The sequence below is a fragment of the Strix aluco genome, chromosome 1 (genome assembly GCF_031877795.1).
Source record: "Strix aluco isolate bStrAlu1 chromosome 1, bStrAlu1.hap1, whole genome shotgun sequence".
In the NCBI taxonomy this organism is placed as follows: Eukaryota; Metazoa; Chordata; class Aves; order Strigiformes; family Strigidae; genus Strix; species Strix aluco.
In genome coordinates this window covers 79,718,779-79,730,560 of record NC_133931.1, presented here as the reverse complement: position 1 = coordinate 79,730,560, position 11,782 = coordinate 79,718,779, and the positions used below count along the sequence as shown (strand labels likewise).

The 11,782-nt window shown below is 43.8% G+C and overlaps 1 protein-coding gene across 1 annotated transcript in view; it reads left to right on the top strand.

Annotated features, from left to right (window-relative positions):
* The first annotated feature begins 3,045 nt into the window (after positions 1-3,045).
* DAP (death associated protein) overlaps positions 3,046-11,782 on the top strand; it is a 61,358-nt gene continuing 52,621 nt past the window's right edge. Inside the window, exons 1-2 of the mRNA XM_074825934.1 lie at positions 3,046-3,200; positions 9,940-10,036. Of these exons, the coding sequence (XP_074682035.1) occupies positions 3,146-3,200; positions 9,940-10,036 (152 nt within the window). The 5' untranslated portion in view covers positions 3,046-3,145. The remainder of the gene's footprint in view (positions 3,201-9,939; positions 10,037-11,782) is intronic.

Genomic DNA, 11,782 nt, shown 5'->3' with positions numbered 1-11,782 from the left:
CTCTTCCTTGGTTGTGCTGGGTAACGTCACAGATACTTGAGATGTCTACTATGAGTTCTTACCTATTAATTGAAGAGGCGTGTTGTGGAATTCTTCACAAAAGTGCTCTTATTCTAAAACATCCACTGGTCTTCAAAACACATTAAAACATGAAATAAAAATATTTTAAGTAGCCTCACTTATTTACTTTTCCCTCACAGTGCTGCTGCCTCTCATTGCCCTGTCTTGTGATGTTGTCATTCACTAGTTTCCCAGCAGAGACTTGTCTTTGCCACAGTCTCTGGGAAAGTGGTGTCAGCACCAGGCGTGGTTGATTTGGCAGAGGAAGTGACTCCACAGCCAACTTTTTGTAAAAACTCTGCTGTTTTCCGTTGAAGTTTCCCACAGTTGCTCCCATTTGTGTGTGCTGGTACAAACAATGGAACTGCTGGAAATGACAAAATGACTGACAACTCCTGGCATTTTAATGCTTGTCATTAATTAAGAATACCTCTGTATTTCTTGTACATTGGCATAATCGAGAAGGACATTGCTACTAACATTACAGCAGCACCACTAAGCCAGAGAAATGCATGTTGCCTTAGACCTGCCACAGAAACAATTGCTCTGTTTCACAACACGGATATGCCAAAGAAACATTTACAGCATCTCCTCATGCTTGATGGTGCTTGATCACCAGCACCAGCTAGGTGCTTGATTTTACAAATCTGATTTTAATTTATTTTTTTAATTTCGGATTTTTGTCTCCTTTTTGCTTTTCTTGCAACATTTTAAAAACAATAATGGAATAAATAACTGAAAATTAAATTCTATCCTATGGTATCATACTGACACCTATATAATTCTTCTGCGAACACAGAGCTTAGCATTTGCACAGGCCCCTGTCACTTGAGGAAATGAGTAATAATATATACTGACAAGTATAGCGAGGTCTGAGAACCTCCAGGCTCTCGAAAGAAGCAAAGATCCTTCCTGCTCCCTCCCGCAAGCCTGATCCTCGGCGTGCTCACTCCTGCCTGACCTACCTTCAGTCTTTCCTCCCTCCCCCTGGGCTTCTCATCCTCGTCTCACCCAACCAGTCCTGGCTTCCAACTTCATTGCTTGCGGAAAGATGTTTCTTACCTCCCATGGTGGCACTCGCTCTGCTTCCGCAATTCTCATGTCACCTCTCCACTGCACCCTACTCAACTTTTCATCCTCATCTCCTTGTCCACTCAGGCCAAGTCCTCCTGCACCTTGTTTTTTCCTGTTCCCATCTCTCTTCCCCTCTTCCAGTCCTTGCTCCTTCTGCACCAGAATGGTTTGCTTTGGGATCCCAGCTTCCAAACCCGATGCACAGCTGCATTTGCAGGAAATACCCCATCTCAGCTCTGGGTTTCTGAGGCATACTCAGGACCGATGTTGTATTTTAACCGTGGAGCCACAGCAAGCCTTCATACAAGTACTTGTGTCAATGGTGATGTGCAAAGTCTTGTAATGTTAAGAAATGTTGCCAGCTTTCGCAAGAACAGCCAAAGCACGTCTCTGATATAATTCTTCCTCATAGTGCACCTCCACATACCAAATCTTTGCACTGAAATATGAAATTATTACTGATTCTTAGAGAAAAAAAATTAGTTTCTGGGGTTTTTAATGTCATAAAGCACATTTTGTTTAACTTCAATTCTATAACAGCTGGTTTAGAGTAAAACTGCAACAGCAAAAATTCATACTGACGCCGGTAACCAGCACAGGGAAATCCAAACAAAATGTACCTGGGAAAACCAAGAATAATGAAAATATAATCTTTTAATTCAAATCCAGAGGACAGTAGAAAAAGAAGCATTAAATTCTCCATTTAGGAGATAGTTCTGCCCTAGAAAAAAATTATAATCTGAATAGACTTTGACAGAGACTGGAAAGGGAATTGGAGTCATTTGTGTTAGGCTACACAGAAGGTGACAGAGCTGAAAATATAATCTGAGACTCTAAAGTGCCGTATGTGTAAGAAATTGAAATTACCCAGCAGCAAAATGCAAGAACTTAGTTACAGCATTTTTATAACATTTGTTCATGCAGGCTGTTAAGGATACTATGATGTGATTATATTCTGGGCTGTTGCCAGAAAACTCCGGTGTATTTACCCATCACTTATGTTTTGACAGTGGCAATGTAAGTGCAACAAGAGTGATAGCAAATAACTAAAATATTACTACATTAATTTCCCTATAACATACCTGGGATGCAGTATTACTACAGCACTTTTGGGGGGTTCAACTTCCAACCGTCATACATTTTTGGGGGACTCGCTTTCCTTATGTCAAATTATAAAACAAAACCAGAATAGCCTGTATGGTTTACACTTTGCTGCTAATATAATTAATTTACGTATCCATGCCTTTCCGCATCACTTGGAAAATATAACTGAGGCGTTTGAGAAACTCCTTAAACCGGCGTGAATGAGCACTGTGATTTCAAAGAGAAAGGTAAGATCTGAAGCCAGGCAAGGCAAGCGCTGTACACGCCACTTCACACAGACGTGGTTCGGCAGAAGAAAATAAAGTTGGAGATGTGGGTCGCCAATTAGCCACTCATGAAGAGTATTATTTGAAGCGTACAAGCCCGTAATTCAGAATCACGTTCGCTGCCTGTGCTGTTTTCTCGTCGCAATTAAATAAAAGGGTGTATCGCCCTCTAAAATGCCGTGTGCTATCCAAACGGGGTTTTAAAGGCGGTCTGTTGCAGGAACCAGTTACATAAAGGCGAATTCGCATCGCTCAGGGGAATTAAAAAAAAAAATAAAGGCAGGCTTCGGCGCTTTCGCAACGCTTGACTTCACGCCCAGCGGTGGCAGAAAGAATCACGAGAAATTAAACCCCCCCAACGCGCACAGCCCACGGAGCCGCCGTTAAAGCCGCCAGTGCCGCCCCGCCCAGCCCCGCCGCGGGAGGGCGGGGCCGCCGGTCCCGGCGGCCCCGCCCTCCCGCGGCGGGGCTGGGCGGGGCCCGTTTTCCCCGCCCCGCCCGCTCGGTGGGCGCGTCCCGACGGCCACGTTGACAGGGCGGGAGCGGGGCGCGGCGCGGGGCAGGCTGGGCGCTGCCCGTTGTTGCTCGGCGTCGGGGTGCGGGCGGCCGGTGCGGGGAGCGGGGCCGTTGCCGCAGTAAAAATGTCTTCGCCTCCCAAAGAGAAAGCAGAGACGCGGGCCGGACACCCTCCTGCTGGTACGGCCGCCGGTTCCCGTCTCTCCGCTCTTTCTACTTCCCACTCCTGGGGACGGGACGGGGCGGGGGGGGGCCTGGGCAGCCGCGGGGGCCGAGCGCCTCCGGGAGAGACCGGCCGGGCGCCGGTTCCCTGCCAAGTCCGCGGCTTGTCCGCTGCCCGGGGCTGAGGAGGGTGAGGGCTGGCTCGGGCGGGTCCCGCCGCCGCCCGGGGCGGTGAGCCCCGGGTGGTTTCCCCGTGTCGTCTGCTCGGGTGCCGCCGCTTAAAGCGACGTCTGACCCGGCTCTCTGGCACCGGGCGGTGGCCGTGGGCCTGGCCTCTGCTCGCCCTCAGCCTTCCTGGCCCCCTTCGCCAGTAACGGGGGCGACGCTCCCTGCCCCGCTTTTCCCAGAGGAACTGTGGTGGAAGACAAGCCCTTATCGGGTTTGTGCCGTTTGGCATCTCCAAGCTTCTGACCCGGGAGACGAGTAGCGTTGCCCTCATCGCTCCTCGTCCGTCAGGGCATCCCGTCCTCGAAAGGTGGTGGAGGCCTACGAACCCACCGCCTGGGGCTGCTGAAGGCGGGAAGGGGAAAGGAGCAGTCTCAGCCGCATCCCAGCCTGCGTGGCTGCACGCAACACGGCGCAGGCTGGGCGCGAACAGACAAACTGCAAATTTAATACTCTTCTGTGCGTCCATTTTGCCTGTGGGCGTTACAGTGCGAGTGCTTGAGCAGGCTTCACGCTCCCAAGTTTTAATTCTGGAGGCTGGCAGGGTAGGAAGCGAATAAAGCTGCTTGCTCACTGCCCAGCGAAGGAGCTCTGGCACCTTCCACCCGCTGCTGCCTGCTCGTGGGCCAGCAGAGCGGCGGGTGGTGGGGTTAGGAGCCGCGTTTCGCCTTCGGCGGGGCAGTGCTTTGCCACCGTCCAGAGGCGGCAGCTCCTCTCGGTGCACAGGTGGGGTTCAGTTACTCCCAGTGTCCAAGTTGTCTTGTTCCTTCACGTACTGTTAGTTTTTCTTCTTTTTTACAGTTTTCTGAAAAAAGGGAACTTTGGTCCCCGCACCAGCAACTTGTCATGTGTCTCCTACTGTTTCCTAGTGGAATAGTTTGGGGTTGGGGTTTTTCTTAAGTGTTTCAGTCAAAAAATGCTGGAATTCTTAATTCACTGGGTGGTTTTATATTCAAATCAATTGTTGAGATTTAAAGCTAAATTTGAAAACAATTTTTGAACCCTAATTGAATTATGCTCTTTTTATAATGAAATTCCTTTAAATAGATAATAGGAGTGAGAACTAATGGCTTTGCTTTGCATGGCAAATTCAGTTCAGCAGTACAGTTAAGCCAATCTCTTGGCTGAGCAGAGTCATCCCAGTTCTGCATCCTGCCTTGTCTTGGCTTTAGCTCTTACCTGACCTCCTGGTGAGCTGGTTCAGGGAAACAAAGCAAAGCACCTTTCCCGATGTCCACAGCTTTTGCTGCCATAGCTCCTCGAGCTGGCTTGCCTTGAGGTCAGGTAAACGTCAGCTTCAGTGGGAAGGGATGGTTAAGACCTTAAATTGGTTTAGCTGTGTCTTCCAGGTGCACCATCGATGGAAAGGGAACAAAGGATAAATGGTGGATATTTTCATTTAGATGCTTTATCACTGTATTTTCTGATGTTGTTGCATGTTTGAGATTTGCTTCAAAACCTGTCTTTAGAAACAGGTGACATTTTTTTAAAGGCCTGAAGTGAGCCTCTGTAGGCCACATGAGAAACTAGCGATGCACAGTGCAAAAGCACAACTGAAGTGCAGTACAGGTTTCCCTTGCTGTTAGAATATTTAGTTTTTTTTTTTTTTCTCCTTTGTAAAACATGTATCCACATATGAACTGAATAACTTTTTCAGCTAAGTGCCTTTTAAGATCATTAGCATCCCTGAGGGTTTTTTTGTCAGTATGCACCAATTCAGCTTTGGAAAGAAGGTGATCACCAAGTCTGCCTTTGAGGCTGGAAAAAAGCTAATGCTTTATAGTATCTGCAGGTTGTTTCTGGAAGAAGATGGTTCTGAGCTGGTTGGCAGAGGAAAGTAGTGGCCTTGTGGTCTTCTAACACTTGGAAAATCCACAATAAATGTGCTCACTAGCAACATTGACTCTATTTACTCGATTACTCAATATTTACTCTAGGGGCTGAAGCTGGGTTTTAATCCTGTATCTCAAGCCGGTTTAGATACTCGAATAATAATATAATGCAGTAGGGCAGTTTTGCAATCAAGTTTTAATAAAATCAAAGTAAAAAATTCTTAAAAATAAATATGACTAATAAATACAGGTGAGATTGTGTTCATAAATAACAAAGCAAGTTCCTACCAAGGCAAAGATGTAATGCGGTCTTTTTTGGCCAGTGACTTAAAAGCTCTGGTTTTGCTGCATACGGTTGTATAGAGAGCCCTACCTGTAATTACAGATGTGTCTTTACTGCACTGAGTATGAATTAAGAGATGTAAAAGTTAGAAAGGATTTGGATCATCAAATTAAAGCAGAATTGACAAATCCATTGTTTTTCATATGCACTGTTAGCCCTCGCTTACTGTCTGCATGCAGTCTGTTAGCTTCCTCTCTGCACTGATCTTTCACATAGGGGGAAAAAAAAAAAAGACAAGAAAAGCACTTGAAAAGACAAAGGATAATGAAATGGAAAGAAACCTCAAGACCTCAGGCTGGTAATAGGGTGCACAAAGCGACTTTGAACTCCTTTCTGAAACTTAAGAGGGCCCCAACTAAAGCTTTATTAAATATCTGTCAATGAGCTCAATGCATCTGTAATACATCGCTGAGTAGGTTTGTACAGCTCATGGTCCCTCTAAAGAGGTCTCCATAATTATGCTTTTAGCTGTTCATTTCTTCTAGTAGATACTGTGGAGGAATAAAGCAAGGTGATTGTGTTAATAGTTTATTTATGAAGCTTTGCAGCAGGTTCATGAAAACAGTTACATGCTTTTTCCTACATAAAAATATAGCTCTGGGCCAAGATTTCTGTGAAATGAAGGTATATCATAACTCTTACTTCTGTTCTTGTTTTCTCAGACACTAATGTACGCTCTCTTAAGCTTGCAGAATGGCATATTTTGAGTTTCTCTCAGTCCTGGCTTTTCATACATCTTATCAACGTAATGGAATCTGTTATTATACGGTACATAAGAATAAGTTTTGTGTTAATATTTAATATGATGCTCAGGGAAAACAGGAAGCTGCTAAAGCTCTTGGTTATGCTCTGGATTTCTAAAACTTCCTGGCCAGCTGCTGTGACAGTGGGTGATCTGGGTTGATCTGGAAGGTTTCCCCAGGAAGGACTGCCTCGGATCTGCCACCTGAGCGAGCTGGGGCCGGAGCCATCACTGAGCTGTGGTGCTTCCCTAGGTACTTGGTGCTTGCTGTGACTCAGTGGGGTTTATTTCAGAATTCAGTCTCAGAAACTGGGAACAGTCTGAAAGAAGCATGGCAGTGTGTGTGTGGGGGAAAGGTTAAACAGACTGAGAATGTTTCCCTACTCCAGATTGTCTTGAGTGGTAATTGATTAACACAGTTTAATACATTTCCAAAATGAGTAGTAATATCCTTAAGAAGAACGCAGGCTGGTGTTCGCAGGTCAAACAAAACAGTCTTGGCTGTCTCTCGGCAGGAGGGGAACGTGACATACAATTAAAATCCAAAACTCTGCTCTTATCCGGTAGTGGGGCAAACAGACTTGTGCTGTTGCTCTTCTTGGAGTGTGCTGGCAGAAGATTCCCTCTTTATTTCACACTTCAGAGGCTGGTGGCCTATTGGCCATTGCCACCGTGGGGAGCCATTCCCGGTCCCCTCCTGCCTTAGCACAGGTCCCACCTGACCTCGCTGAGCAGTTGCAGCCTGAGCTCCCTGTTCAGCTTTCTTCCTAGTCCCAACAGGATGTCGTTGTCACTGTCATCTTCTGGGCACTGATTTCTGGCAGTGTTCTGGAAGGTGGTTTATCAGTTATTTAAATCCTCTCTCTGTCCTGTGCAGGATTTACTATAAGGAAATCTGAGCTCTTACTCTTTTAAGAATGACTTTTAAATGGCAAAATCACCGTGGTAAGCATCTGTCAAATTATGTAGTAAATGCTAGGCAAGTAAGAAATAGATGAATCCTCGTAAGTCCCAAGAAAATATCACAAATGGAGTGGAGTGTTTTTAGCTTGGTGGATATAATCATTATTTCTTCTCTCTGTCTAACCCTGAGGTAGTGTAGCTTGACTGAAGCTTGAAGGTTGAAAAGGAAGGTGAATTATATTGCAAGGGTATTTCTCTTCTTGAGCTAAATCTCTTGAAACTAGATTGGGTATGAGCATGCTGTGTCATGGGTGGCAGAGATGTACATCAGCAATATATGTACAGGATGCTGATCTAATTGTTTCACTTTTGGTCTCAGAAATCCACATTATTACTGCAGTTGTTTGCTGGATTCTTCTTTTGGTTTCCCAGATCTGCACAGTAACCCCGAATTACTAAAGATTATTCAATTATGTTCCAATGTTCTTTTAGCTGTCTATACTATGCCTGTGGATATTGGTGCAAAAGATCAGATTATTAAAATTAATACGTTACGGCATTGGTCAGTCACTATTATGCCTTTTAATTGTCTGGTTGTTTGCTTTTAACAGGGATTTAACAGCATGTGTTAGCTGCATATCTTTGCCAGTGACAGATAAAGAGAAAACAAGTGGCTGCTGGTCTGATGATATACAATAGGAGAGGAGAGAGATTTTAGACCACGTAAATTAGCACTAAATCTTCAGGTATTGTTTTCTGTAGTTTTCTGTTAGATGGTGAAGAACGTGGAAGCGTGTGTGAATTGTCCCGAAGCCCTGTTGGTAACCTGGCAGATGTTGCTGTGGAGACAGCACCTTCCACAGAAAGTAATTTGAAAGGGAGCTAATAAGAACTGATTGTGCAATGATGAATTAAATAAAACATACCAATCACTTTGATGAACGGAGATGTTAGAAGAGGACAGCACTTGACAGAGCTCAGAGTGTTTGCTTTTGCAAACAAACTTAAATTTCTAAGGAGTTTGCATCAAGAAAAATGAACAGGAATGTTAATTTTTGTTTCATTTTTGAAACTACATTTCTTTGTTACCTAATCTTTCTATCTTTTCTTGTCCCACATGAAACATTTCTCATCAATTTAAGGATTGTAAGTTTTATGCTGGAGAGAGAACACAAAATGGTTAGTGTTTTGGTTGTGGAGTTTTTTTAATGCACACTAAGAGGACACAGTTTTGATAGGTTTTAAAAGATATTTCGGGTTTGTCTGTTGATCACCTGTCTTTTAGTTAATGTCCTTTGTTGAATCAGAAGTTTATCTTTCAAATATCACACAAAGCTTCAAATCTGTTTAAAAAATCCTAGGGCTAAAGAGCTGTCACTTTCTCATAGGGCAGGTCACTTTCTCTTTACTGCTTGCCCTCACCCCGGCTGTAAAATCTATGCACAGGAATGTCCTTTCCATTGCTGTCCTGGTTAAGAACTGAGAACTAAACCTATTTCTAGGTTTCAGGGATTAGCACTCAACTGCTGTGAGGTGCCTTAATCCCTCTGTGGCTGGGCACGGGAGGGCTGTCAGAAGCACAGCCTCCCCTAGCTGCACTGGCAAGCCGCTTTGGCTCCTTCCCACTGCTGCTCTGGCATCCTGCTTGCTCGGGCTGTGACATCTCTGCCGAGGCTGTGTGAGAGACTTACTACGTCTTGGTGATGTGAAACACAAACCCACGTGTCTGTAGGTGGTTTTATTGACTTCTGACCGCTATAGTGGTTTTCTGATGTGGTTGCTAACGGCAGTGTAACCCATCCAATTAGCTAATGAGATGCATCGTCTTATCTTGTGCTGTCCTTAAGTGTGTATAGCAATGGTTGAAGCAAAAAAAAAAAAAGTACAATACTAAAACAGAAAGCAGATCAAGAGCAGCCTGCCTGTTGCTCTGCTTGGTAGCAGCAGTGTTAGGCCTGGCTTGGTTCCTATTTTATAATTCACTTTGGAGAAGATAAATGATGAACATAAGTGGATTTGCTTTCACGTCTTTTGTGTTTCAAAGGGATTCTTTCGTGTTTGCGTCGTTTCTAAAACTAAATCATGACAAGGATTTGAAATGTGGTAGATGCTTATGTTTTGCAAAACAAAGCTCTGATCTAAATGCAAGTTAACTGTCACTAAACTTTGATTTTTATTATAGTGTTTGTAAAGTACTTCTTTGTATAAATACAAATATATATGTGTGTGTGTGTGTATATATACACAAATAAATGTTATAGCTGTAGTTTTTAACTCGAAATGACTGGTAAGGTTCTTCAGCCCTTCTTGTTTTATGGGAGTATTTAGCATTCATGTTTGTGGCCTTTTGCATAGTGTTATGCAAGCCATTGCCTCTGTTTCTTCTTCTGACTGCTGCAAGTTAGTAGGGGTGGGGGGAGAGTTAAAACAGAGTTGAGTTTTCTAAAATGGTATTGGAAGCAGGTGGTAAAATGAGCTGCAACTTCTCAGGATGACCAAAGATGGCATAATGTGAAAGAGAATGGCAGATGCGGTCCTGAAGTAGCTGTTCCTCAGGCTTGCCACTTTTAAACACTTTGGGCCCCTTTTTCAAACTGTGATTACTATTAAACTACTCTGCAAAGTATTAGGGTGGGAGGGAGAGTCATCCTTAAAGTGTTCTTTACTTACACTGATTTGTCTGAGGTTTGTTGTTTCTAATTTTTATTCCAGTGAAAGCTGGTGGGATGCGGATCGTGCAGAAACACCCACATAATTCTGATGCCAAAGAAGAAAAAGATAAGGATGACCAAGACTGGGAAACCAGCAGGTGAGCACTTTGATTTCGCACATGTGCTACAGCAAATTTCCATGACCTTGAACCTTATCACCAGTTTGTTTTCCTTGCAGATAGCAAACCAACTATACAGTTGGTTTTGTATTATAAAATTGATTTAAAGTGGTAGCAAGTTACATGCTCCATTAAGAGAATTGGGAAATTTGGGAATTTTTACATTGCTGAGCCTCCTTTAAATGGTCCTGCCCAGTAAGAGAAGGTTAGAGAAAAAAGTACAGTTAAAGTAAAACATCAGCTTTCCTAAAATCTCTGAACATTATTTCAGACTGTGCAGAAACACAGAGGCTAGGCACATTTGGACACAAGCATTAGGCTGGCAATCTGTGTACGAGGTGGTCTTGCTGTGTGGTGGTTGATTCCTTCTACCCTTTGGCCCATACGCCTTTCTCTGAGGTATTTGACAATATGGTGCTTTTAAAAAGACAAGTACAAATAAATGCTATGAATATTATCTGCTTTTATTTTAGGTGGGAATCTAGCAGTTTTAGTGGTGGAGGATACCAAGGCAGACAGCAGTTTCTTAGCCTTTTTATCTAGATTTATCAGATAACTGCTGTGTAGAAATGAAAGCAGAGACGTTCCATGGATTGTTGCTGTATTCATACAAAAGCCACCTGGTTTTCTGCTGCTTTACTTGGCTAGTGGTTTGTCTTTGTAGCCAAGACTATATTTACCTGAAATCTTTAAATACTAGCTTACTGTTTGTCCTTGCTATTTGCTCAATGCAAAAGAAAGAGAGCCATTCTTGTGCTTTGGTAAGTAGACTGACTTATATGATATTTATTTTACATGTAAAACAATGGTAATAAATAAGCATTGTGAAAATGTCTGTATAAATAAGAACAAATGTGTTTATTTACTAAATCACAAGTTGATTAGGAAACATGTTTATGAGAAGGAAAAAGTAATTTTAATTAATATATTGAAATGAAAGGCAGGAAAATGAAACTTTATGCCACTTCATTAACCAAGTTGGCCATCTTGTATTTCTGTTCAGTGGCATGTAAGTTGGAACAGAGTCTGTACTGCAGTCAAGTTTTGTCCAAACGAAGGTATCTTATCTTGTGGTTCATTTAAACTTTGCTTGGGGATACATTCTTTTATTTAAGGTATGCTTGTGGTGGATTGGCCTTGGCTGGACACCAGGTGCCCACCAAGCTGCTCTATCACTCTCCAGCAGCTCGGGAGGCAGGAGAAAATAATATGGAAGAAACTTGTGGATCAAGATAAAGGCAGTTTAATAAAGCAAGAGCAAAGGCCATGTGCGGAAGCAAAAGAGAACAAAAGCTTTATTCTCTACTTCCCATCAGCAGGCGATGTCCAGCCACTTCCTGGGAAGTAGGGCTTCAGTATGTGTAGCGGCTGCTCTGGAAGACAAATGTCATAGTAACGAACACTGCCCCCCTTCCCCCCCCCTTAGATTTTATTGCTCAGCAGAGTTCATATGGTACGGAATATCCCTTTGGTCAGTTTGGCTCAGCTGCCCTGGATATGTCCCCTCCCAAGATCTTGCCCACCCCCAGCCTACTGGTGAGGGGGGAGTGTTGGAGAGACAGCAGGATGCTGTGCCAGTGCTGCTCAGCAGCAGCCAAAACACTGGTATGTTATCAACACCTTTCTAGCTACCAATACACAGCACAGCACTATGAGGGCTGCTGTGGGGAAAATTAACTCCATCTCAGCCAAGTCCAGTACAGTGTTATATACCTGCTTATTATT